At 37.3% G+C, this 27,991-nt stretch overlaps 1 protein-coding gene across 1 annotated transcript; it reads left to right on the forward strand.

The window, feature by feature from the left end:
- Positions 1 to 27,984, forward strand: LOC306843848 (proline-rich membrane anchor 1-like). Its single transcript, XM_079375539.1, has 4 exons — positions 1 to 836; positions 1,701 to 1,854; positions 17,048 to 17,180; positions 25,210 to 27,984. The coding sequence occupies exons 1-4, from the start codon at positions 744 to 746 to the stop codon at positions 25,310 to 25,312; spliced, it is 483 nt and encodes a 160-aa protein (XP_079231665.1). The 5' UTR covers positions 1 to 743; the 3' UTR covers positions 25,313 to 27,984.
- Positions 27,985 to 27,991: the final 7 nt, after the last annotated feature.

Below are 27,991 nucleotides of genomic sequence, written 5' to 3' on the forward strand. Positions count from 1 at the left end.
ACTGCCTCATGTGTCTGTCTACTCTGCAGAGTACATCCAACTCGCCCCGAATACAAGCTCACTGTCTGACGCCGTGACCTAACCAAACATAACCCCAAGGGTGCTCGTTAAATACATCGCTTTATCTCAATCCGGAAGCGATATAAAACGTGTGACTACGTCGCTAATGTAAATGGATAGCACATTAATAATAGTGCGTTATCTTTGCGCGCGTCTCTCACTGGACGCTTTCACGTCAGGTGGTGCTGTACAAGTAATGAAGAGGTTAATCCCCAGTCTACAGTTTTGGGACCTACTTGAGCACCGGCGTTCGAGCGATTAACCGAGTCAGCGTGGGTTCTCCGTTGCGTTTTGAGTGTCAGGAACTAAACTGACATCTTCTTATCATGCCTGGCCAGAAATGAATCCTGATTCAGCGGCAGCGCTCGGCTCACACGGAATCGCGCGCGGAGAGAACTTTGCTTTGGAACTCTTGTGCGGTGGATACGGCACGCGCCACAGCAGCGCGCGGAGGATCAACAACTTTCCTCAGAAGCAGCGCTAGCGTCCTTCCTATGTCGGTTCAAACCCTTCCATGTCACCAATTATTGTTGTTTTAATTGGACGAGAATGTTTCAGAGACCGTGTCTGCTCAAACTCGGGGAAAACATCGTTGGTAAGCCTTGAGACGCGGATAATAAATGACTTTTATGCACCTCAGACTCGGGTCCTCGCCAGGTGGACTGTGAAGAGAAAGAAGAGGAATGTTTATCCGAAATTTATTGCCGCTCAGTTTGGGTTTTTTGCCGTTTTTGTTAAGCCACTGTTTTCTCTCACTGTTTCTTCCGTTATTTCAGGTAAGTTGGACTGAGCAGTTCAGTCGTTTATAATAATTCGTTGTCAGGTCCAATAACTGAGCGTCGCGGATGCGCACGTGCATAGCGGTCACTGTGTGATTCTCTACTGCGCTGAAATTTATGAATACATCTAATTATTTAGATATCTACTTATGGATTTGTATACCTTTACGCTGTCATACAATTGGCAACTATTAAATCATAAATGACATTTATATAATTTTTAGTTTAATCAGTATGTTTAGATTTCACTTTAATACACTTAAAGTAAAATATCCATGGATATTTGTGTGTAATATTTTGACATTACACATCTAGTATTTCTACAATAGTAGTATTTACTACTAGTCTAGTGCACTAGTATGCACTACATTTTATTTAAAGAGCATCCCCTCCTCTTGGTTCCAGCACCAGCTAAAGTCATAGATACTGAACAGTGTTCAGTTCTGGAGACATGGCTTTTGGTGCTTTACTACTGTCCCCTGTGGCAACAGCGCTCACAAGACTAGGAGAAGTGTTTCCTAGATGGCCTATTAGGGGGTGGCAGTGTCAGGGTTCACCCCTAGTTACTCCCACTCTTCTGGGGGTCCGAGGCTCTGCAGTGTGGGTGGGTGCTCTCTCAGAGAGACCTCAGCCTCCACACACCCTTCAGTCTCCACTTTAGTGGGAGGGAGCTCCCATTCGCCAGCATGCGAAGAGAAAATACGAGAGAGTGCTTGTGTTATGATGTTCTCTTCATTGTAAATTCTAAGGGCTATTGCAAAAAATCTAATTTTACTATTGCAGTTTTTGCTGTGCTACGCATGGCATGATGATGAAAGTGACAAAAACTGAATCTAAGTTGTGCTCCGTTCTTCTCCCTAGTTTGCGAGAGGGGAGCTCCAGAAATCATGCTCCCGAACCACAGTGGCACCGCTGGAAGGGAGCTGCCAGTTGCCATGCCAGTGTAGGCCCTACCCACCGTTACCCCCTCCACCCCCTCCTCCACCACCACCCCCACGGCTTCTGGCTCCAACTGGTGAGTAGTGCTACCCGCTAATGTCTCTGCAGTCTTACTTCATATTTTTCAGTCACATGACTGGCACAACAACCAAAGGACTGAACATCCATAGAACTGCAGCACAGGCCTGTCAATTTTCCATCTGTTTCAAGCTACAGATATTTAGACCACCTCTCAGAAGAAGAAAAACAAAGGTATATGAACAAACTGCAAGTTTTAGGCACTTGATATCCCTATACATTACCTACGATGGTATTTCAATCACCAAAACAGCAGTACATTCTAAAACACTTGGCTTAAAAGAGAATCAAACTTCTGTTCTCATTTACTCACCCTCATGTCATTCAAAACCTGTATGACTGACTTTCTTCTGTTGAAAGAATGTTTGTATTGAAACGTATTGTAAACGTTTATATTTCGGTTCTGACTGATTTGGCCATTGTATAAACAAAGCTGCTTGGTTTGATATTGTGTGAGTAGAGGTCTGTACATTGCTACGTTATTGACAATGGACCCAATGGTTATTTTGCCTAGATTCGCTAATGGGGCCACACCTTAAGACAGTGATATTAAAAGTATAAAGTGATATTCAGTATAAAATTAATTTATAAGGCCTACTATATACAGGCAAGCAGATGAGTCCAGAATATGAATACAACATGCATGTTAAGCATTTTCTTTCTATAATAGTTTTCTAAGGGAAAACACTGAACATGAAACTTTGTGTGTTGGTTGATATTCTGGGTCCATCTGTACATGTTTTATTAATAAAGTGTATTTTAAGTTTGGTCCTCCAATATCAATGCCACATTAATAATTTTCTTTAAATGGTTTTCTATTTTGAATTTGGCATGTTGCATTTGTATTCTCAGTGCATCTGCTTGCCTGTAAATAGCGGGCATCATTAGTAACACGTATGCTATTTAATATCACTGTCTTAGTACATTAGCACTTTGTACAAACTGGCTGGCAGCAGAAGAAAGCCTTGTTTTGCCTTCCAGGTGGGCATTCCCATAAGGCTGTGACGTCGCATGAAAACTATGAATAGCAGTTGGTTCATAACATTGGCAAATGTTAACCTCTGCAAATGTTTTAAATCGAACACAGTTTGTAAGCTCAAAAGCATTTCTCTGCATCACCTCTGCATCAGCTGTTCATGTACCTTTCTGTGCATCAAACATAAATCTTACAATCTAGGATTTCCTCTAACAAGTGTGATTTTATCTCAGTGTCATGTTATCAGAATCTGCAGTGAGTTCAATCCCCCAAAATGAATGAATTGGCTGTGGCTGCACGCTTTGCCAGAAAGACAGGCGAGTTCATTTAATCTGTCGTTTTGAAGGTATCTTATAAGCAGTTTAATATATTGCCCTTCTTGCTGAAACAATTTTCATTTCCTGACACCTCCTGTTCTGAGAAATGGACATGACCGGAAACTATGTTGCTGTTCGCAATTGACACAAAGCTCAATCCCCTTCATTACAGGAGGTGGAAATTTTAGATTTGTCATCAGGGGTCCCTGTCAGGCGCTGAGGAAAGCCAGATCAATGAGGCCTCAGCAATGAAAGGGTTGTGAAATCAATCTGCCTCTGGAGTTTTAGTCTTCTGCTTTAAGCCGAGTAATGTACACTCACAACAACGGCAAGCTCTTGGGAAAAACATTTGTAAGAATTTGACAAATACATTAGTATGTGCCTTGCATCAATACCTGCCTCATGCATACATGCTTGCTTCATCTTCAGATATGAAGCAAACAAAATCAATAGTTTGCATGAACAGCCTGAGAGGCTTTAATATTATGTTTTCATACTGTGACATGAAATGTTTTGAGGGCGAAATGCAACATAGCTTTTAACAACCGCATGTGCGCTGAGGATTTAACTGTAAAAGGCGGTTTTTGATAAGTAACCAATTGAAGGCTTGTGACAGGCTTTGCCTTTAGGGGTGAAATGGCTTTAACATTAGCTTATTAAAATTATTCATGAGGAAGTTGTGTTTAATGAGGACACCTGTCGTTATTGAAGCAGCGATAAAAGGTTTAAACTGAGGAATGTATTAGTTGTGGATTCAGAGGGCAAAACTGCAAAAAGAAGCGCTACCGCCCTAAACCTAGTAGTAGGATTAAAACGCAAGTTTGACTTTGGCTAAATATCAGGAGAATCCTGCTAGATAAACAGATTCATAAAGTAGTTACTGACATTTCAAGGAGATTCATACCAATACAGCAATAAGATATTTTTTAAGCAGCTTATTAATACACATCCTCTTATCCATCTCGTCCAGGCCAATTATTGTCCACAATGGATAATGGCACGCTGTATTGCTTTCTATTGTATTGTCTTCATTATAAACCACATAGTACTGATTGAACCCAGAATATTACAGAAGTGTACACATTTTATCTCGAGATTAGTCTGAATCTATTTTTAGCAGAACTGCTGAGGATGTAGATGAGGGGAAGTAGATTAGATGGAATTGCTCCTGGGTTCTTGGAAAAGAACACACTCTTTTAAGCCCAAAAAAGGGCATGCGTGGCAGTCAGAAACACATGGCTAACTTTGTTAACCTCACAGAGGTGTTCAGAGACACTCGGATTGCCATTGTGACAAATTAGTAATCTAAAAGCACCGAGAGCCCATATTCGCAGGCTTTTCCCTTAAGGTGCGAAGAATTTGATATTATTTTTATGGTGCTAACCTATGTGTCAGTCAAAATGTTGTTTGCAGTGGCAGTAGTGGTCGCAAGAAGGAAAGTGGAATTTTATTCTATATTTTTACATTACCCCTGTCATGATATAACACACACACACACACACTTAAAGGTAATCCAAATAACATTATTTAAAATTAGATGAAAAATATAAAATATGTATTTTTATATCTGCCATTTAGTGGTTATTTGAAATAACATGAAAATAATCTTAATTTAGCTTTTCTTGGTTTTGTATCTTTAGATCCTTTTATGATGTATCTAGTATATATCTTCAGATTAAAGGTTTGTTTTAACTGTTTTTTAATCACTAATAAAGCTACTCTACCCATAAACAATTACATACACTTCACTGATCTAGTTGTTTTGTGGAACATGATGTTATTCCTTAATCTAGGCAGATAGTTGCTGGCTAAAAACAACAGGATAACACAGAGAGCTTTGAAATGCCAAGTACTTCTCTCCTCTTGTCAGGCGTTCTCCCTCCGGGCCTGTCGGCTTGACTCCCCCTCCTGACAATCAAAGTAAAGGAGAGAAAAAGCAAAGCTAATGTCTCCCTGTCCAGAGGGCTGTCTGTTTATGCTATATCTGCCTGTTTATGCTAATTCAAAGCATGTCAGCAGTAATTAAGCGTTTCAGCGTCTTAGGAAGTAATTAAGTGTAGCCAAATCAAAAACGCATTGTGACACAAATAAAGCACAAATAAATATTTCCATATCTTCCCATCAGGTGAAACCACGGCAGGTGACGGCACATTTCTGAGATACCAGGCAATGTTTTTGCTTGTAGACTGTGACCAATTGCAGAACATTTTCTCTCTTATCACACTTCTGAATTATTCAAATATGTGCAAGTAGGATAGCTTGCTATAGGGAAAATTGCTGTGTCAGAAGTGTAAAATTGTCCTGCACAGTGAGAAGGCAGTCAGGGGCTCTGCTTCTATGAAGTGCTACATTATATAACAATGTATGAAAATAGGTGGATGATCGAGGATCCCACAGTTGAAGATCAGGACACTTATATGATAATAACCATGCAATGCTAACATGGTCACTCACAATGAACTATTATAGTGTCTTGTTTTGTTTTATTTGTCAGTGAATTGGGTGAGGTGTGTTTATACACTGTTACCGACTTTTGGCCTTCATTTTTGACAAATATACTTCCGAATAAAGCCACTTACTTTATGCATTTTAGTATTTCTAAGTGTGGCTTAAAGAAGCTGGTGAACCTGGCTCATTTTACACTTTTTGTTTTCATTTTAGGTATCAGATGTTTCATTCTATTGTTGTTCAAATATATTTCCAAACACTGGAGGAAATTTAAAGCTACCTTTCCTCATACTCACAAGATCTTGTCCACTGTCTGATGACTGGACCATAGCGCAGAAGGATGAGGGGTGTAACACCCACTGATATTTTCACTGACTGTGAAATTGAGAAATTCACCTGGCATAAAGTACAGAATCTGATGAATCAGGGGCCATTCACCTATACTTACACACTCGTGCATTCACCTATACTTACACACTCGTGCATTCACCTTCCCCTCTGTCCAATGTGTTGTCGAGCCTATCTGCTAATGTTGCATGGATTGATTCCCCATGATCCAGTTTGTCTTATTTGAGAGGACATTGGTAATCGAGGAGCATTAGCAGATTGACAATCACTGGCAGAAAGCCACGCAGTTGCTCTGTGCACACAACGGTACTCTAAGCTGCAAATAAGTTCAAGACCCTCGAATAGTCTCAAATTGGAAGGGAGGCCATAAAGCTTTTTTTTTTTGCACTGCTGATTAATACTCTCCAGTTTAAGTTAATTACATACTAGAGGCTGATCACGATTCTCATGATCCAGCACTTTGCATTTAGTTTTGAAAGTTTTATTTGTAGTGGTCCTTTATCTGTATTTGAAAATGTAAAATAAATCATTACTATAGGGATTTCTTCACCTTTTAGGTTTTTTGTTGCCAACTAACTCATGATACAGTACACTTTATGAATACAGGTGTGGACTCAGCACTTCTGTTAATATGATGAAAAGACGAAGGTAACATCTACAGTATAAAGATAGTAAGTAAAGTGCCAGTTAGGAGTAACATGCTGGTCGCTATAAACAATGCTATCTGGGATGGGCACATATCTCTGGAGATAAAATAAATTGCCCTGATTAGAATCAAGATTTAATGTTGTGTACTTTATACATTGTGTCATGTCTTTGCTGAGTTGTTTTGCCACCTGTGTGAATACGCCTACTTTAGGATACCATATGTTTGAAGATTGATTGTATTTCTGGTCTGGCATACTTTACAAACTCATATACCAAACTTTTTGGTTGTTATAATCACTCATATGAAATATTCTAAATACCTGTGAATGGTTAATCTATGCATACTTTGTAATTATAAATCAAAATGTCATAACTTGATCTTCCTGTCAAATGACTACCCGATGCAAAAATGGACTTTGGCGTGTATATGCTAAACGATGGGTAGGGTTAGGGTTGTGGGGTAGATAGATGCGTATCATGTGCACGCCGAAAAATTTCATATCATATGCACGCGAAAATTGCGTATTATATGCATGCCAAACACATGCTTGTCATTTATATGCCAAAGTCCATTTTTTCGTATCAATACCACGAGTTTTTGTTTTTATTTTGGCGTGCTATTTATATGCATTTTCATGAGACGGGGCTGCAAATGACAAACTTGTATCATGATGTATGGCGGATATTTCTAATAATTTATTCTGCTTAAACTACGCCCCTTTCTTACAATCAGTTGCTAGCTTGTCTTCTGATCTGCCTCTATTTGTGAGTGCAGCGGTCAAAATAATCAACAACTGATGGATAGAACCAAGTCCCTGCCCATTTGATTTTCTTTTTCATTTCAAATGGAAGATCTATAGCTGCTTACATTTCATTGTGACTTTAAACTGTAGAAAAGTATATCAATAATTAAACCGAAATATTGTTAAAGAGAACCAGAAGCTGTCGGAGCCCTAATCACTAAGTACTGATCTAATGGAATCCGTTTTCTGAATTATATTAAAATTATTTCATAAAATGTTTGATTCAGATGGGATTGGGATCTCTGTAGTTACTATTATAAAGCAGGTTGGTCTGTTGTTTGAATGTGGGCGGTACATATATTTATAATGTTTGTATATAATTAAGGGAAGGAATTAATTTAGGCGAGAATCGTGACCTACTACTACAGTGGCCTTTCTGAGCAGTTTCCGGGATTGGGCTCTCCTTATTGATTTAATTAGCTTTTTATGTTGGATGGGATGCCAGCAGGCAGTCGAACGACCAACTGTTATTTCACTCAGAAACTTGGCAAAAGGTCTAAATTCATAATGAAAGTGCACAAGGCTGCACAACGAGAAAATTAGCTTACAGTATTCATCAAAGGTGTCAAAAATATATTCATCAAAAATATCCACAGACACTCCTATCTGGGCGGGACTAGATTTCAGTGGTGTAGCATGAGCTGCCTGGAACATTTAGCAAGCAAATGATGTAACAATGTTTACTGTAACTTAAAAATTGTCAGTCAATGACTATCCTGAGTAAGAAAAGTATCTTTGATATGTTTTGAAAATACAAATAAAATCAAATAAATTGTTGATAAAAGCATTATGTACATAGTGATTATGTACATGTGTAGATACATGAACAGAAGACACTGCTGAAGTCATGTAATATTTTTTTTCTAGCTCGTGTTCTTCCTCTTGAGCATCCAGCCCAATGCTGCTGGCAAATGTCAGGAGTTGTGGTGGAATGTCAGGAGTCACGGTCTGGCTCCATCACATCCCTTCAACCGAACGGACAGGATGTGCTCGCAGGTCTGGCCCTGCACCTGCACCAGGCTCCTAGCTTTAATTAAAGAGGGCTTTAGGATGTGTGCCAGAGACTTTGGAGAGTCGCCTTCATCGATCACCCTCACCGTCTCATCTCGCTTTCCACACCCCCACAGCTTTTGAATCATCTTTATACTCCCTTTTCATTTTTTTCATTTCACCACTCATCGTCATTGGATGATGAAGTGATGTTTTTCCTGTAGTATGACTAACTAGGTAGGATGGGGGAAGCAGCAGTTGCCTGCAGGCTCTGCACTGACCTTTGCTCGGGTGCACTTTGTCATGAGTGTGGATGAGCCACCCACAGGGATGGAGGCCCACGATTGCTCCCTCCCTCTGCCTGCAGGCTTTCCCATTGTAGAAGGAGAGCGGAGGCCCTCTCTACCTGCACTTGCGATCAAACGCAAGAGGTCTGTGGCTCAGGCGACAAAGGATATAAAGTGGGGGCTTTCAGTTAAATCCTAGGTGATCCCGGTCTTGAGAATGAAGGTCTCAACATGCCTAAGGCATCTAAATATCTGTGTACTGTGTACTAAATATCAGTATCATGTACTCTGTATGTGCATTTACACAAAAACTGTATAATGTAAATAGCCTAGAAATGAGAAACACAAGAACTCCTTAGTGAGTGAAGCTGCAATATCATGACAAACTCATTGTCTATTATTGTTCTTGATGTTGTAATAATGATTTCTATTAATTCTGATTAATAGAAAGCTTTTTGGGGGAGAGCATGTCATACTCTGGTCTGTGTTAAACGTAAACTGCACACTTAGGGCTGGGCGATATGACGATATTATCGTATTGCGACGATGTCTTGTAAGTATCGTGATGTCGATGTCAACAGTCAGGTAAAAGATGATTATCGATTATCGAGAAAAAAGGCATCTAAATATCTGTGAAATCAAAACCAGTGGCAGCCACTTCTTGCTTGTGTAATATCTGATAACATTCAAGTATGAAGAAATCAGCAGATGGTACTGCAACCGAGGAGAGAGTGAATAAAAAAAATGATGAGCCCGTACTCTAACTGAGCAGTAAGAATTAGTCTGGAGTTGAAAATTCTCGTAAATTACTTAAAAGTCCCTGACTTTGCTCTTTCTGTGGCAGTCTACCAAAAAAATGTGCAGCGCTCGACTCAAATGGAGTTATTGTTTGTTTTTATATCTGGCAGCCTGTCAGTCATCTTATTTTAAAATCAGTTTTGCCCAGGCAATCCAGAGCCATGTAACTCCATTAAACAGGAGAGCAGGTACAAAAATAGCCTAATCTAATAGGCCTGGTTCACTCTGCCTTCATGAGACCGAACCTCTGATATCTGTCTGCCGCTCTTTTATCATAGACAGGAGACAATGCTGTTCACATTGTGTACAAGTTACAGGTACTCGCATTAAAATTTTACATCCATGCTTTTAATGTGGGATGTTATAAGCCTTTTCTGGTGAAACTTAATGAGCTGATGCACATTTTGCCCAGTGATTTCATTGTTTGATTGTTTTTACTTTAAAACATGGATTGACTTAATTTTGTAGCATAAGGGATGCATTTGCAAGCATCTTCTTAAAGATTAAAGCGATAGTTACCCAGAAATGAAAACTCATTCTTGTGTTGTTCCAGTCTTGTTTTTTTCAATATAATGGTCCGATTGACTTTCATTGTATGAACAAAAATGTACAGAGACAAGTATCTTTTGTATAAACACATGGATGAGTAAATAATGACAGCATTTTCATCCTTTTAAGAGTCTAAGCACCTCCTTTTGGATCACAGTGTCCCTTTTCCCATTGCGTGCTCCATACATTCCCTACAGATGCACAAGGGTCCCAATTACTCAGTTCGCTCAAGCTAGACGCTCTATGCCACTGGAGGCCATCTCTTTGGGGCTGCCGTCATTTCTCGGTAAACACATAGCGTGTGTTGGGCCATCTGAGACTAACAGGGGTGCAAACTTGTCACCTTTCGGCGAAATTAGCCGTTTTCACCTTGAAATAGGTTATTCACGTGAATCGTGTAGATCTGTAAAAAAAAAAAAATAGTATGTTGTCGTCTTATCTGCGAGTCATCTGTGTCACATCACCTGTAGCGTTTTTTCCCCTGTTGGCAAAGGAATGGACCCGTCCTATTCTGCATCTGATAGGCTGATATGATTTCTATTAATTCTGATTAATATAAAGTTTTTTGGGTGAGAGTATGTCATATTCTGGTCTGTGTTAAACATAACTATACTTTGACATTTTGTTGTACAACGTAAACTGCACACTTAGGGCTGGGCGATATGACGATATTATCGTATATCGACGATGTCTTGTAAGTATCGCGATGTCGATGTCAACAGTCAGATAAAAGACGATTATCGATTTTATCGAGAAAAAAAAAAAAGGACAAATGATAAACCTAGTAAATTGCAAAAATAAATAAATGACATGACCCCTTAGTCACCATACAGGTCTTTTTACATGCAAGAATTAAATAATTTAGTAGGAGGGTTGGGAATCGAAAAGCTGTTCCAATTTTTGAAATCAGATCAGATGGAAGGTCAGGAACCGAATTACTTGTTATAAAATTAAATTTAGATTCTGCTTCTCTATTCCTGTATGCGCATTTATTGTGATTTCAAAAGATTCAACTGCAAGAAGACTAAATAGAACTGGCTTCTGCACTCGCGCGCTGTTTTCCGTGTTGCACACACAAAGCGCACGCACAAAAGTCGCCTCTTATACGCGAACACTGGACTCGGCTCTCTTTCTCGCATTCTTACACATTTGAATGGACAAATACAAACAGAATTATAACAAAATATCCCATAAATACAATAGGTTACGTCTTAAGTGAATGTGAAGAGCTGAGAGAGAATACAAGGATGTATTGGATCAATGCATTGACAGCAGCCGCTGCCGCCAGTCATTAATGTTAATCAAAGAACAAAAGAAAAGAAAGTCCCTCACTGATCTTGACTGAATCACTTTTGTAACCTCGGTTTATATTTTATTTGCCTGTTTTTCGGCTCAACATGCAAGCATTCGGAGTACATGATAAATATCAAATAGCCTACGTTATAGCTTGACTACAAGTTTAAAAACAACGCAACAATTGTTATATTTCGAAATTAAACTTACCATCATGAAATGTCTACACAGGCGATAATGCCAAAAAGAAAGAGAAACATCGGAAAATAGGCATATTTTATTCAAGATATTAAATGAATGAATGAATGAGACATTTATTAATGACATCAACATGCATTTATCATTCTTACAATCACCGCCAGAATGTCCAACTTAAAATTGGGTTCTATTATTTTAACTCAACAGTTCTCCTCACAAAACGAAATTCATTTCAAACACAAATTTGATAAGAACAGAATGGAAATTATTAGCAACACCAACATAACAGTAAAGCTAATGTTTTCTGTTAGTTTAAACACAAACTAAGAAAAAGTAAAACCGAAACTTTAATGTGGCGATAATTAAGACCAAACTGAACGTGTGTTTATGGTGCATGTCGGCAATGTTGTCTCGGCCGGGGCGGTGCGTGGTGGAGGTGGGGCTTGGGTAGACGATATTATCGGATATTGCGATATATTTTATGGCGATTATGATAAGATATTTTTGACATATCGCCCAGCCCTACTTCACACACTCACACCTCAAACATTCCTATGTAGTGACATATATTAAAAAATAAACGACCGTTTCAAAATGGGTGTTTTCTGCATGGGTGTGTATAATTTGCATTGTAGAGCAAAATGTCCAGCACCGTCAAGTTGTTTACATTATTTTAGTCATTAATTGAAAAAACCCATTATAAAATATAAAATCTATATATATATATAATACTCAAGGAGCTCATTAATTAAACACAATTTGGAATTCATGACCCAAATTTTTGGCTTGTCATTAGTTGTCTTTGTTTAATAATTATTACAAAAATACTTTTCACGATTATTTAATTTACTTTATAATTTACTATTAATTTATTCTTCATTATTGTCTATTCTGTATTATTCCACCCTTGATATTACATATTCTACTTGCTATTAAGTCAAGTCAAGTCACCTTTATTTATATAGCGCTTTTATCAATACAGATTGTGTCAAAGCACTCAAAAGTATCAAATTGGAGGATAGAGTGTCAGTAATGTATAAAAATAAGATTAAACACTCAATTTTCAGTAAAGGCATTTCATTATTGAATTCAGAGATGTCATTGTCTAGATCAGTTTAGTTAGTATCATTCATCTATTATTCATTTATTTATTTATTATGGTATTATACATATAATTTGTGCTATTATAAATCTATTATATCACTTATGTTATTGTGATGTTGTACTCGCTTTTTATATTATTCACTTTACTGCAACTTGTACTTCATATACTTTTTAATATTACATATCACTTTTACTGTATTTTTACTGTGCACTGTATCAGTGCATAATATTTTACCACTGTAACTGTAAGTTTTTATTTGTTTATATTTTTAAGAATTATAATATAAGAATTTGATAATATTTTTTTATCAAATTATATTTAGACATTATAAATGACAGTAATAAAAGTTAATTGTATCTGCAATTTTATCTATATGGCTGCAGAGACTTATAGCTTGTAGGCTTTTCCACTCCCTATATATATTAGTCACCTTTTTCACTCCTGACGAGTTTGCACCCCTGGACTAAGGAGTCTTCTGAGGACAGACCTTTCTTCCAGGCAGACAGTACACTCATTATCAAATATTAGTCATTTCGCTCTTTGCTCTAAGTTATCAGAGAGAGCGCATATGCAGAAGACACACAGAAGCCTATACAAGCAGACAAATATTGTGTAGAAAAAAAGTAAAGTAAAGTAAAGTCGTGACGTATTGTCAAGTATGGTGACCCATACTCGAAATTGGTGCTCTGCGTTTAACCCATCCAAGTGCACACACACAGCAGTGAGTAGTGAACAAATGCACACACACACACACACACACCGTGAACACACACCCGGAGCAGTGGGCAGCCATGCTGCGGCGCCCGGGGAGCAATTGGGGGTTCGGTGCCTTGCTCAAGGGCACCTCAGTCGTGGTATTGAGGGTGGAGAGAGCGCTGTACATTCACTCCCCCCACCTACAATCCCTGCCGGCCGGGGACTCGAACCCGCAACCTTTCGATTACGAGTCCGACTCTCTAACCATTAGGCCACGACTTCCCCTAATAAGAGGAAAATAAGAAATAAGAAGAAATAAGAGGAAATAAAACCACTGGGAAATGTACTTGCTGTATGGTGTCTTAATGTAAGTATTAAAGATGTGTAATCAACCAGTATACACTAGTCAACATTTGAAGTGGATCAAAACCTTTAATCAAAGTTGTCCTAAAACCTACATCCAAAATGCGTTCTTGTCTTAGGACAACTTTGAACTTTTTTGATAGACTTCAAATGTGTTTCCTCTTGTAGATGTTTAATGAACAAGTCTACTTTGACAATTACATAAGGTCACTGAAATCATCTTTGTCTAGACCTCTTCACTTGCCCTGAAGCTTTCTGCCTTCTCTATAATGTATTTTGATTTCTGGGTGTGTTGTATTTCATCAGTAAAGAATCTGACTTGGTAATCAATACAAGAGTTACTTTCTGCTCTGAATTATTTCTACAGTTATGTGTTTGCGTTACTTCTGTCCGTTCTAAATAGTGAGGCTTGGGTGCATCGGTCAGGATGATAAACAGTAAGAGAGAAGCCCATATGAAGTTGCTGATGCATTGGTCTCGACCCAATTATTTAGTGATTTATACTCTGAAGCACCTGGCTAATACCGCACTCCCTTTAATTAATGGGAGGTTTGTGAGAATGAGAAATAACAGAGAGCGATGTTTGTAGTATTTCTTCTCTGTAACAGTGTCACAGTGTACCACTGCACTATTCCATTGAAACAATGCTGATCCTTGTGCTGGAGCCAGTGCTCAGCTGGTAAGAATGGTGAAGCTTTCTCAAAACTGACCCACGTTTTCACTTACTTCCTTAACTATGATTTACCACATCAAGTTTAATGTTCGATTCAGCGTATCTATGATTACCAGCTGATTTTGATGCAATGGGTAAGAATATATGAGTTTAATGAGTTCACACATATACTATTATAATGATATAATAATAATACAACTGCTTAAAAGTTTGAGGTCAGTAAGATTTTTTTTTCTGTTTAAATTAATTAATCAAATTAATCAATTAATCCCATTAAATTAATCAAAGGTGACAGCAACGACTTCCATTGTTACAGAAAAATTATATTTCAAACAGATGTTATGAATTTTCCATTTTTTAAAGATTGATCATGGTTTCCACAAAAATACTGAGTAGCGCAATGCTTTTCAACCTTGAAAATTACCACCAAATCAGTATATTAGAATGAATTCTGAAGGAAATCCCTTTGACACTGACCACTGGAGTAATGGCTGCTAAAAATTTAACTTGTATTTAAGCTTACATTAAAAAAAATATTAAGTTATTTTACATTGTAACAATATTTAACAATATTACTGTATATTTTTTATCAAACAAATGCAGGCTTGGTTAAGCATAGAAAAGTTATTTCAAAAACATAAATTCTTACTGCCCCCAAATGTTCACACATATTTGTAAAAGATTTAATGCAGTGTAACATGCACAGGAACAGGTTGTGAATTTAACATGCATTCTAGTTTTATTTGCGTCATTCTTGCTAGACTGAGCTGTTTTTGACCTCCTGGCCTTTGACATAATTTCGGAGAAGAAAATGTGTGGAATGATTCCAGAATGGTTTCTGGCACCAGCTTCCCCTTTTCAGTCACTATTATACAGTGTATGTGAGCGGAGCGGTGTGATTTTGAATGGAGGGCGGATTTTTTCAAAGTCGAAGCGTTGTGGTTTTCATTCGCTCCAAGAGTGCTCCACCACCGCTCCATCACGAGTACAATTCATGCCAACGGCCCGTAATTTAACTGCATATTTAGCAAGAATTCACATGTTAAACATATTTAGCTAGCTTGATAGAAGGATGAGTCAAATCAGAAAGAATGTGAATGGTTATGATAACGGCAATGGACATGAGCGGGAAGTTATAATTCTCAAGGAATTTGTTCCTTATAGATACTGAATATGTTCAGGTGAAAGGATTATTTAAACAGGTACAACACTTATTCACGAGCAATCGCTCTCTCAATAATGCGTTCAGACAAATGTAATCTTACAGTGCTACTTCATTTGTATCCGATTTCGAATGAGCAGAAATCTGTAAGAAATGCAGCGATCCGTAGGTAAAGTAACTGACGAAAACATACTGTTATTTTCAATACAAACAATTTGCACTGCAAAAAGCAGCAATTATACCTTTTAATGCTGACATGTTATTAGCTCATGTGGTAGGAAAAAAGTTTGCACACTACATTCCAGTAAGCCACTTCGAAACGCTCCTGTTATTTTATTTATTTCTTTTAATATACATTAAGATCAGAACTGTGATATTTCAAACATACTGAAATACTTTTGCTGCGGAGCGGTGTTTCTGATCAGCTGAGCGAGGAGTGGAGCAGGAGCGGGAAATGGTGAACCCGGAGCGGAGCTGGAGGGGAGTGATTATTAAATTGTTAGGGGAAATTGTTGCCGCTCACATACTCTGATACAGACAGTATTTGAGCTGCTGTTGTAAGCTAATTTGAGACTCACAGTTATTAATAAATGTATTGACTGTCAACAGCCAGAGTTTCAGAACAGATACATTTGATTCTGAGGCTCAATTCTCAAAGGTATTTAGAAAAGCAAACAGAACGAGAGAGATAGTGATATGTGATAATGGAAAGCGAGAAACGAAGATCTAGAGGAAGGGAGAGTATGAGAGAAGAGGCAGTAGCCCCGTGTGCTCATGAGGGCAATGAACTTGTTAATTAGCCTTCTCCTGTGCATTTTTATAAGTACCATTAAAACTGCTCACTAAAGCAGGGTGCCACTATCAATTCCCAACCAGAGAAAACTCATCCAAACTTTAAAATGGTGGGAAAGGTATAGCAGCCTGAAGCACTAATATGTTTCTGGATGAGACGGCTGTGTAATGGTCCAAATAAAGCGCCTCTCGGATATGGAATGATAAATGGAGTAGAGCCGAATGCTGCAGCCTTGTGATTGGGCAATCAGACTGTATTGGTATAAGAGACCAGTATGAGAGTGATAATGGTAGAAGTACAGTTCTGTACAACTGACTAATTAACTAGTGAAGCTGTCTTTTCTAACTGTCAAATGTGCTGTGAATTTGTATCTTTAAATTTACTTTTGCTTCAGGCTTCAAAGCACCACTTTTATAACAAATTTTATAACGCCTGTGATCTTGCTGTATAACTGAGCTCCAGAAATACTTCATAAATGTTGGTCGATGTACACCGGTGTCTTTGGCCATCTCACTGTTTTGTGTTGAGGTTTTGTTTTTGCCATGAGCATTGTGATTTTTCTTTAGATGGCATGTAAAATGTCAAATAAAATGAGAACCCTGCATTCTGTTGCTCTTCGTCTAGCTGTTTCAGGGCTTCCTTATGACCCACTAGTTGATGCAGTTTTGCACATCCCTATTCTGCATATCCTCTTTCTTCATTTATTGTTTTATGCTTGCTTTTAATACTTTGTCTCTCTTCCAGTGGCTCCCTCCACTGTATCCCCCATAACGCCATGGAGGAGAGAGATGGAGATCTTAGTACTGGGGACAGTAAGTTGTGCATCTGTGGTCTTCCTCCTCCTGACTGCCATCATTTGCTACAAGGCCATCAAGAGGTAATCTCAATAGTTTGAGATATTTTATCCCAAATGTATTTATTTCTGCATTTCATTCTGTCTCTTGTATTGGTGGATTTTACTTGTCTTCATTTTCAAAGCCACATCTAAAAAAGCAAAAACAGAAGTTAGTAAAATGTGAGAATTGTGTAATTTGTTTAATTTATTACACATTATATATAATTTTGGCCATGTAATATTAAATGCACAGCATTTTGGGCATTAGAGGTATGTTTGGTCATTGCCTCTGTTATGCAGTTCTTTCTTGTGTAGAACAAGAGAAAATAATTTGAAGAAAGTTTCAACTAGAGAATTAAAAAATGTTTTTATGATCTTTTATGTTCAAGAGATGAAAAAAAATCATACAGGTTTGGAACGACATGAGGGTGAGTAAATGATTATAAATAAATGAAATAAATTTATATTTAAATAAAATATAAAAATATATTTAAATAAAATAAATTTAAAATGAATAAATTTTCCTTTCGGAGTGAACTATACCTTTAGGTTTTTTAAAGCACCATACAAGCCTACAGGTAAACAGAGAAAATTCCTTTAACATTTTATCTGTGTCAGCTTCATGCTTCCTTAATTTAACAAGATAACAAGGCAAAAAGATGATATCTCCACTTCTTGTCTGAAACATGAATTGTTAATATTATTATTTTAGTTGAGATGACATGAGGCTATCGCCTTCCTACATTAGGAAAATGTGTTTTGCACTAATGGAGCAGTAGCAGGCATAAGCATAGTGCGGTGTGTCAGCCTTAAGCTGCTCCTTTGGTTTGGTACCAGTGACATGCTGTCAAGGGAACAACTGAGAGGCCTGTCAAATCAGCTGCAGACAGGAAAATGGCCTCAGACAGTCCAAATCACTCACACAGCCAAAAAGGAAGGAGGCTCCCGGACACATCCAGGGCTAAACTATGGCAATTCATAGATTTAGCAGATGTATTGCTATTTTGCATTTTACTGTATCATATTTATTTTTATTTTTCTATTCTAGGTAATAATAAAAGCTTTCAGCTGCCAGGTTGGAGTCAGTAAGCATTTTTTTATTTAAGGAACAAGCATTGACCTTTAATATATGCGATCACTATATCACTTTCTGCAGTAGCTTTTTTGAGCTATAGCGTTAGCTCAAACATTTTTGGCTGCATACCATTATGTGAAAACCTGACCGTGTAATAAAATCCCATATAAAGCAAGACTGGCCATTAAGAGAAGAATTTTATTCAAAAGAGAGCCACTGAGATGCCATTTTTACTTGTGATGGTACAGCTTGTCCCTGGAACTTTTGTCTATTTATCATGAGGATTTATCACTGCAGGTGTTCTCCTCCTCCTCATATTTGTTTAAACCTTTCTAGTTTTTGGGTGCTGATTGTGAAATATACAAAAGATAAATTATTTGCAAAAGTGAATTCACACTTGGCTTAGGATAATGATATATTATTAGATGCCTCATTCTTGCTGGTATCATCAGCTGGTGTCCAACCATCCTCAAGCATTTCAATCTTTAACCACAACACTCCTAATTTGGTGGTTCAACATAGGAGGTATCATCAGGTTTTATCTATAAAACATCTAATGGCTTGTTGCATGGCTTGCAGGTCATTTCTGGCCCATAGGAGTCTCAGGCAAATGATAACCAGGGTATTCCAATGACAAAAGGGAGGAGGAAATTATGCAATAAGTTTCTGCAATATTTTTTGTAAAATTCACAAATGAAGAGTCAGCACACTGAAATGACCTGCAACTGTGACCATAGATGCACAACCTTTTATGCACAACCTTATTGCTTATGATAAATGGTAACAGTGTAATTAAATCATTAAGGACGTAGTTTCATTAATCATAGTTTTGTGAAAGGTGATTTGCATCACGGTTGTTATATCTGCATCATAGCTGTATATTTTAGCATGACTGGAATGCTTTATTGACAAATTGGCTTGCAGGACCAGAACTGATTGCCTCACCCCCCAAAAAACAGAGTCCATGTGATAAGCATCAGTTGACTATATTTGGCCTGGTTCGTGTCATCCCGAAGCTACTCATTAAATTGAAACTATTCAGATTTTCCAGTGAAACTAGTGGAGGTGGATCCAATCTGTTAATGTTAAAACATTCCAGTCTTCTGGAAATTAATCTTTTATTTATGAAAGCTGTGGAACATCCCCTCCTGGCTATTAAACAGGGACTTGTTATGAGCTCTGTTTTGGAATCATTTCACTTGGTGAATTCGTTTGTTACACATTGCCTCTTTTTTTGCGTGAGAACTTGGTATAAGGAAGCCAACTCCCAAAGGAAAACCCAGCTGGCAGCTATTTCCCCACTAATGAGCTTGCCCAGTCTGCCAAAATGAAGAGAGAGACATGTTTAATGCCTTCCTTTATATGCATGTGAACACATCATTTAGCTATGCCCAATGACCGATGCACCGCAAATGGTGCTTCTTCAAACAGTCGCTAAAATGTCCCAGTGAAGGCTCGGATTATTACCCCAATCATTGCTTTATGGCTTCTGCATGCTGAAGCCTGGTGTGGCTCACTTATTGTAATGAGTTTAATGGAATTAGAGGCACTGGAGGGGAGAGCTAAAACTGTTTTGTTGAAAAGTTGCTCAGTGCATATAGTGAAGAATAGATCTTAGAGGAGAGAAATGCGGAGCTTTGAGTTTTTTGACCGCTGTAAACAAATTATATCCTGGTCATTGAACGGTAGTGTAATTATGATAACGAAGAATCTAAACAAAAACATTCAGAGTCCTCAGGAAAAGATGGGCAAACATAACTTCAGTTCGTCTTTTTCCCCCACCCTCTTAGCGCTGCTGAACATGCAGCACTGTTAAATGCTGTCATGCATAGTTACAGTCAACACACCCTAAAATAACTTTTTGGGTGAACTTCATTCACATTTAAAATGCTAATTAGATTTAGGTTTGTGTTTAAAGTGCTCTGAGACACTGAGGCTAAAAAGGCTAAAATTGTCTCTGAAATATTTGCAAAATTGGGTACTGTCAGTTTTTTCTATATATATATTCTTTTTTTTCTTTTTTTTTTTTTTGTTTGTTTTTCCACAGGGACAAAAATACACCTTGGTAAACATCTTTTATTGATTAATTTGTGAGTGTATGTGTTGCACTGGTGCTTGAGTGCTTGATAAACATTGTAGACAGCACTACTATTAGACAACTTATGTTATTCACTACCTTTTGAACTCTTTAATTTTTTAAAAATAAATGATGCCCGTGTTGTGATTTCTAAAAGAGTACACCAGGTTTTCAAAAATATACTCCGGTTAAGCTCAGGCACTTAAACTTTACAATAAATGACAAGAAACTTTACAAGATGCCTAACAGGATAGAAATAAAGGGATTGACAATCAGCTTAATGTTAAATAAAATATCTTGTGTATATCTTGTTGAGTACCTTTTAAATTTTGAAGACACAAATCAACTAATATCACAAACCAAAGTTTTACACATTTTAAAGGGATATTACAAAATAAATTGATAAATATTCCCAAGAAAATATGCTTTATTAGAAAGATTTTGATGAGATATTGGGGGGAAACATGGGATAATGTTGTTTAATAAAATTAGCTGTTTTCATGTTAGAAGATGATTATTTTTTTTCACTTCTACGTGTGTTTAAATGTGATACTGTGATAAAACATTGAGTATTATGATTAATGACATCTTGGGGGAAAAAAATAATGAAATATTCTATCAAATTTATTAAGATTTGATGGGGACATAATGCATAATAGTTGTACAGCATCAATTACCTTATCCGTTGAACCTACAGTCCTATGGAAACAATCTCAGCCCACTCTGTTTATTTTCAGAGGAAATTAATACATTCTGGTGCCTGTTCCAAAGAGCCAGGTTATAAAATATTTACCTTTACCTGTAATGTTTTGTGTAGCTGTCTGCCATGTGTGCACTACACATCATGTATTATTAAGGGCCCAGGCCCACATTTGGAGGTGAGGATGCGGCTTTTTTTAGGTTTTGCAGTGATATTCCAGGCTTCTTTTCAATAAGAAAAGACAAACTGAACCACTGAGGATCCACCTCTTTGTTTACCAAACAAGAAACCTTGAGTGCTATATGAGTGCATGACTGTTTATGTAGATTCCATTCAGCTTTGAATTTTAAAGGGACAATCAATAAAGAAATGAATAGTTTCACGCTGTAATAGCATGTCTCTAAAACCAAACTTTAACACATTCAAAATCATCATAATTAAAAAAATAAATAAAAACTCTGTCACTACAGTATAAATAGTTTTTAGGCATCTACACAGGAAGATAATGACTCTTACAAGTTATCGCTTGTTTTTCTAACTTCAGCTATGCTTCAAAACTTATCCTTCTTGATCAGCATTTATTTTAGTCCAAGAGACATTTTTGGCCCACATTTTCCCACAGGATTTGTGTCTATCTCAGAGGAGAGGTTATGTATGACCCAGGCAACCGAACAGTGTGCTGAAATGTCTGGGGAATGGCCACGAGGACCTCTCAGGTGTTGCTGTCCATCAGTGAGAAAAGGTAGTAAAGAGAGCAGAAACCGAGCGAGAGAGAGTGTGCAAGCGAGCAGGCTCAGTGCTGATTCAGGGGAAAGATAAAGGAGTTTTTGGCTTCCCGTCCTGGCACGTTACATAAGCTGAGCGGTCCACAGAGAAACTGGGCGACTGTTAGGGCATCTGCACACGGTGCAGTAGAGCAACACGACTCGAGGGACATCCGCACGACTGCCGGAGTCCATGAGCCTTTAGCAGGTTGGAGGGGGTACAGAAACAAGCTCTCAGTGGAAAATTACTGTTTAGCTGAAAAAGCATAAACGGTAGTTTTATGCAGTGGACTTCCAGACAGGATGTACGTGAATTGAGAAACAGGGATGATGTGATCAATCCAAATGGCCTTGAATCTGACTATTCATTATGGAGTCGGCGTTTTCCATTTGCATCAAATTGTTCTTCATTTGTCTAGCCTTCAAGCGTGTCAAATAGACAAAGACCAGTCCTTAAATGACCCTGCTCTAAAGTACAGCTCTACAGCTCTTCTTTTATTTATAATATGCTTCTATAAACTTTGTGTTTAGTTAAGTAATTATGTTCTATTTAATGTTATGTCAAGGATAATGTAACTATTTTATCTCTTCCTGTGTGTTGACTTCTGAAAGGAAGGAGGATGGCAAGACCTTGTTTCCTTCACATTTTTTTCTTGCTATCCTCCTCCTTCCCCACTCCACCCCTCAAAAATCAGATGAGGCATGATTTTTCCCATGTGTAAATCATGCAAAGCAAGAGGATGTCTTTATAGGAAAGCCCTGCAGCCTGGGGCATCTTGTGACAGATGGCCCCTGCAGAGCTATGGGATTGTCTCATCAGTCCTGCCCAAGAGACAGAGACTGTGTTTATCACAACAGATGAGCACTGGCTACTTCTGAACATTTAATCAATCTCGACAAGGAATTCAGTTGAAGGTATAGCTGTATTTGTTGCTCAAGGTCTTCTTTAGAAGCTGAAGAGCAGGAATAAGGTCTATGTTCATCATAATATGCTGTCTAATCAAACAGCAGAGAAAGTAATGATAATTTAGAGTGATATAAACACAAAAATGAAATATCCTGTTATTTACTCACCCTCCTGTCATTCCAGACAATATGACCTTTTCTTCTGCAGAACACAAAAGAAGATATTTTGAAGAATGTTTCAACTGTTTTTCCCCATACTATGAAAGTCAACAAATTTGGACCATGTTCACTATGAGCTATCCTTTGAAACGGTTCTATACTGCCATTAGATAAATGGTTAGAGATTGGCAAGATTTGTTTGTTTGTTAGTAAGGCTGCATTTATTTGATCAAAAATACAGTACATACAGTAATATTGTGAACAATTATTCAATTCAAAAACTGTTTTCAGTAGTCATTGCTCCAGTCTTTAGTGTCACATGATCCTTCAGAAATCATTCTAATATGTTGATTTGGAGCTCAAGTAACATTATTATAAATGTAGAAAACAGTTGTGATTCTTAATATTTTTTTAGAATTCTTTGATAAATATTAACGAGGTTCAAAAATGAACATTTTACCATGCTTAAATGACGGATGTTGAAGCTGTAGCTCAGCTCCACACACTAATGACATTTCATATGGGTTAGCTAAAACAAATGCTCTTTATCTTATCATTTCTGAAAAAGCACCCTTCATTCAACTAGTTGCTATCTCGTGTATTTCTCTGGAAGAAACGGGTCAATTTTAATGAGCTCAAGCTCTGTTTATGAAATTAGACTTGTCCTCCAGACAGACCCCAGAGTGCTGCAGACAGTAGAGATGGGCTCTGTAAAGGTCAGGTTGTTTTCTTTCTCATGACCATTTATACTTTTCCTGACCTAATCATTAATGTGATGTGGAATCTCTCGTTCTGGTATTTACTGTTATTGTTCAAGCTTCTGGTGTGTTTACTGTAGAACTCAGTGACTGCACACTTTTTATTCTTTTTTTTAAGTCAAATTCACATTTTTTTTTCTCCATACAATTCTAAGCCTTGACCCAGACAGCTCTGAGTTGAATAACTGCAGCATTTAAAACAAAGCAAAAAGATCCAAAAAAAAAAAAAAAAAGTAATGGTGGGAAATAAAAATTGTGAGTCACTTATTTGCAAGTGTGAGTGTTCTAAAGTTGTTCCTTGTGGTTAAATGGTATCTGTTTAACAAAACTCAAATAAATAAAAGGGTCTTTGAATACTGTATATGTACTCTTAAAGTATTTGATTTCAGCTGCAGTCAATGTCTTCCAATAGAACATTACAAAATTGTGTAAATTTGATGATTATATTACTTTGTACACTTAGTATTTTGTTAAATCTATGTGAAAACGGTTCAAAACATTTGGGGTCACCCAAACTTTTGAATGGTAGTGTATATATTGTAGTTTTATATTATATTGCTGTGCTGTTGAGCAATCCTCTAGTTATCAGTTTGATAGAAATTTCACTAGTTTGTGAATTTAGTGTCATTTCCATGGTAACTGTCCTCTTAGTGGATTTCACTTAATTCGGATTTACTAAAAAAGGAAGCAGGCTAATGGTTTCTACAGAGGCATGCTTCAGCACTTAACCTTCGAGTTATATTAAGGCTGTCTTAAAATATTTATCAGGTATTGTTAAAAATCAATTTCACTCTGGAGATTCTGAATGGCATTTTTACATCCATAAACCAGTCGCTGAGCCCTATTGTACGAACGTATCGTTTTAGCAGTGACGTGGTAGTTTGGCATCAGGCTACTCCATTAGCTTATTGAACATTGTCTATAGCCCCTTTCTGTACAGCCTTACTTTGCAAAAGCTGAATTAAATATGCCCCAACTAATTCAAACCTTTTCTGATATTCATTTTGGCATCTTACAGAATGTGCATCCCCAGCATCCATCTCTCAGCTCTTACCTCAGGCCCTCTCTACCATTAAGTCAATATGTGACTGACATGATTTAACAAAATATCAACAGATTGGATCTGCGTGCTCCGCTGTTTGGGCAGCTCTGGATTTTAATGCATTTATGAAGGCAATTGGCTGCAGGCAGGTTGCATATTTCAAATCGTAATAAAGAACGGACAGGCCAGAGCGCATACCACAGCTTTTTAAGTCCAGCAGCCATTACAGCTTGCGGGAAGTCATTTAAACTGCGGAATAACTCACTTTGATGACCTTTTGATGCTGTTTATCAACCCAGACCTTGTTAGTGTCTCAAGGAGGATCTAAAAGTGTGCACTGGGGCTTCCTGAAACACTGATTGTAAAATAGATCAAATATGGTACGCAGAAAAAAAAAAAAAACGTAATTCAAATTTAACCTGCACCTGCTATAAGTACTCTTTGTGTTTTCCTTTCCTAGTTTTTCTGTTTGCCTTTGATACATTGTATTTCTTTGCACTAAGCTCAAGCCTCTACAACCCGATCAATAGCATCCTCAGTCTGAGCAAAAATAGTCGTTTGAAGTTTAATCTTTTTGTTCTCTTTTCCAGGAAACCCCTTCGGAAAGAAGAGAACGGCACAAGCCGAGGGGAGTATGCCATGAGCTCACGCTGTAAACAGCAGGTAGTGGAAACCAATAACACTGGAGTATAGTGGCCGTGCTACAGCTGAACATTCTGTACCCTACAGCACTTCCATCTCTGTTTGGGTTTATGAGATGGATGCAAGGTAAATTATGAATTTAGGAATGGTAAACCTCACGGCTGCCCTTCTTGGGATCTAAAATGATGTTTAAAGAATACGTAATGACTGACGTGTATAGGCAAGTATAAGCAGGTTTTGAGGAGATGTAGAAATTCTTAGCGATGCTGGCAGCTGCACGAGTATCACGAGACTCAACCTGGCGGCCCCCCGGGGCCCCTTTGAGGACAATATACAACACCAACAACTAAATAAACGCATGCACTTTCTGTTGAATGCAATGATGTTTTAAAATTCCTGTCTTCTCTTGTCGTTAACTCTGTCTTTGCAGTGTTCTCATTAAACATTAAGGGTTCTCTCACCTCGTGTAGATTGTGTGAGTGTTTAATGGTTAAATGACTGCATTGGCCCCATTGTTTTGATACAATCAACAAATGGGATCGGATGATCCTGTATTTTGTGTACCAAAATATACAATGGAAAATAAGAAATGTTTTCCTTAAACACCAAGAAATTTATTGTGGTTTGTGTTACTATGCAATTGGAAAGGATTGCGTTCTTGAGGTGCATGTTTATAATACAAAAAACGCAAGGCTAGCGTTAGCATTGCTAATAGTTAGCAGATTGTATTCTGATCGTTCTATACATCTGTATTCAAATTTGTCTGATGGTGTAGCCCACATGTGAAAGAGATTAATTATAAATACATTGAGAAAAAAACAACAGGCATGATGGATTAGTTTTAGGGGATGGATTGATGAATAACTTCATGTTATGGCTGCTAAATAGCTGATATTAAAATCTGTACTATTTTGTCTAAAAATACAATGCACCACAAACTAAAATTGTTAGGTTTTGTGAATGTCAAAGCAATGTTTGGATGCGTAGACAACATTACGTACAGTATGAAATATTTATTTTGAGATGAATAATTGATTGAGTAGTTGCGATTTTTAAAAATCATAATAGGTGCGAGTTCCATTATAGGACAGCACTCTTTAGGAAATAGTGCTCTAAAAGGGTAAATCGTTGCCATAATGTTTTTAAGTTGGCTCTAGACAAAAGACATTTCAAAACAAGTGTTCACAATTAAATATCCATTATCTTCCAATAAATATGAAATATATGAAACGTACACAATATGATGGATGTCCAATATCAGTTTACCTTTCAGTAGTCACCCATACCCTTTCAGTTGAAACCCTTCCCAATTAGTCAAGATTTGTTCATGAAAGTGGTCCATAATTTTGGCCCAATTAGATATATATTACAAAAGGGAAATGAAATAAAATGGTTACATAAAATTACATTTTGAAGTTTAAATAAATTAAAATGTATTCCATAGGGTTTGTTTTGTTTTTTAAAAAACTTAATACAGTGGAAAATATATAGATTTTACATTTAGTCGGTCATTTTCTCAAATCAGTGTGGCTAATATAACAGAAAACAGTGATTTGATTAATGATTCACGTCAACATTTGTGCTCCATCTCTTTGGAATGTTTGCAAATCATTCTAGATTCACATCAAGACTCTTGACCTTTTTTGGCAACTCATAAAAACTAGGATGTTACAAGCTTTTACGAAGATATCAAGGTGATTCATCAAACGAGCTTAACCCTAAATTTAGCTTGTATCACTCTTAAAGGGATAGGTGACCCGAAAATGAAAATTCTGTCATCATTTACTCACCCTCAAGTAGTTCCAAACCTGTATGAATGTCTTTGTTCTGCTGAACACAAAGGAAGATATTCTAAAGAATGTGGGAAACAGAGCAGTTCTGGGGCACCATTGACTTCCATAGTATTTTATTTTTCCTACTATGGAAGTCAATGGTGCCCAAAACAGCCTGATTACAAACTTCCTTCAAAATATATTCCTTTGTGTTCGGCAGAACAAAGAAATTTATACAGGTTCGGAACTACTTACAGATGAGTAAATGATGACAGAATTAAAATTAAAATTTTAGGTGAACTATCCCTTTAACCAGATCCTCTCTATCGTTTTGTTTATTTTTCATTGGAACTGTATATGGAAAGTGTCTAGACCCCCCCCCCCCCCACCCCCCTTTTTTATAGACAGGAGCTTGTTGTAGAAAACAGTGATGCACTGTTCATGCATAGTAACACTGAACTATGAATCATAATATACAACCATATACAACTGAGCAATGATGTTTACATAACATACAAGCTTGTGAACAAATATCCCTCTTCATATTCTATAAAACATTCTCACAATCTACTGTACAGTCATTCACCCATTCAACAAGATATATGAATTGAAGATATATGTGTATTATACTGTACATAATATACTGTATAAGGTACTCAGAATTGTATTGCATGAATGTACATATCAATATTTGCCTTCTTGACAGTCTGTTGTGTGTACAGAGTAAGAGAAAATGTTCATAGGGATAAGTATAAGTCGATGTGTCGTCAGAACAGAATAAGTGTTATTGTTTGTCTGGAACAAGCCATTAATGTATATTTGAGTAATCAGAGGTTGTTGCACAATGTACGCATCACATACCAAAATGTAAAACTATTATATATTGTGCATTGAACTAATTTAATTGCAACTTACTGACTTTTTTTAGTTTTAAATAAAATTGTACTACTGAATCATC

The sequence above is a fragment of the Barbus barbus genome (genome assembly GCF_936440315.1).
Source record: "Barbus barbus genome assembly, chromosome: 24".
NCBI classification, from domain to species: domain Eukaryota; kingdom Metazoa; phylum Chordata; class Actinopteri; order Cypriniformes; family Cyprinidae; genus Barbus; species Barbus barbus.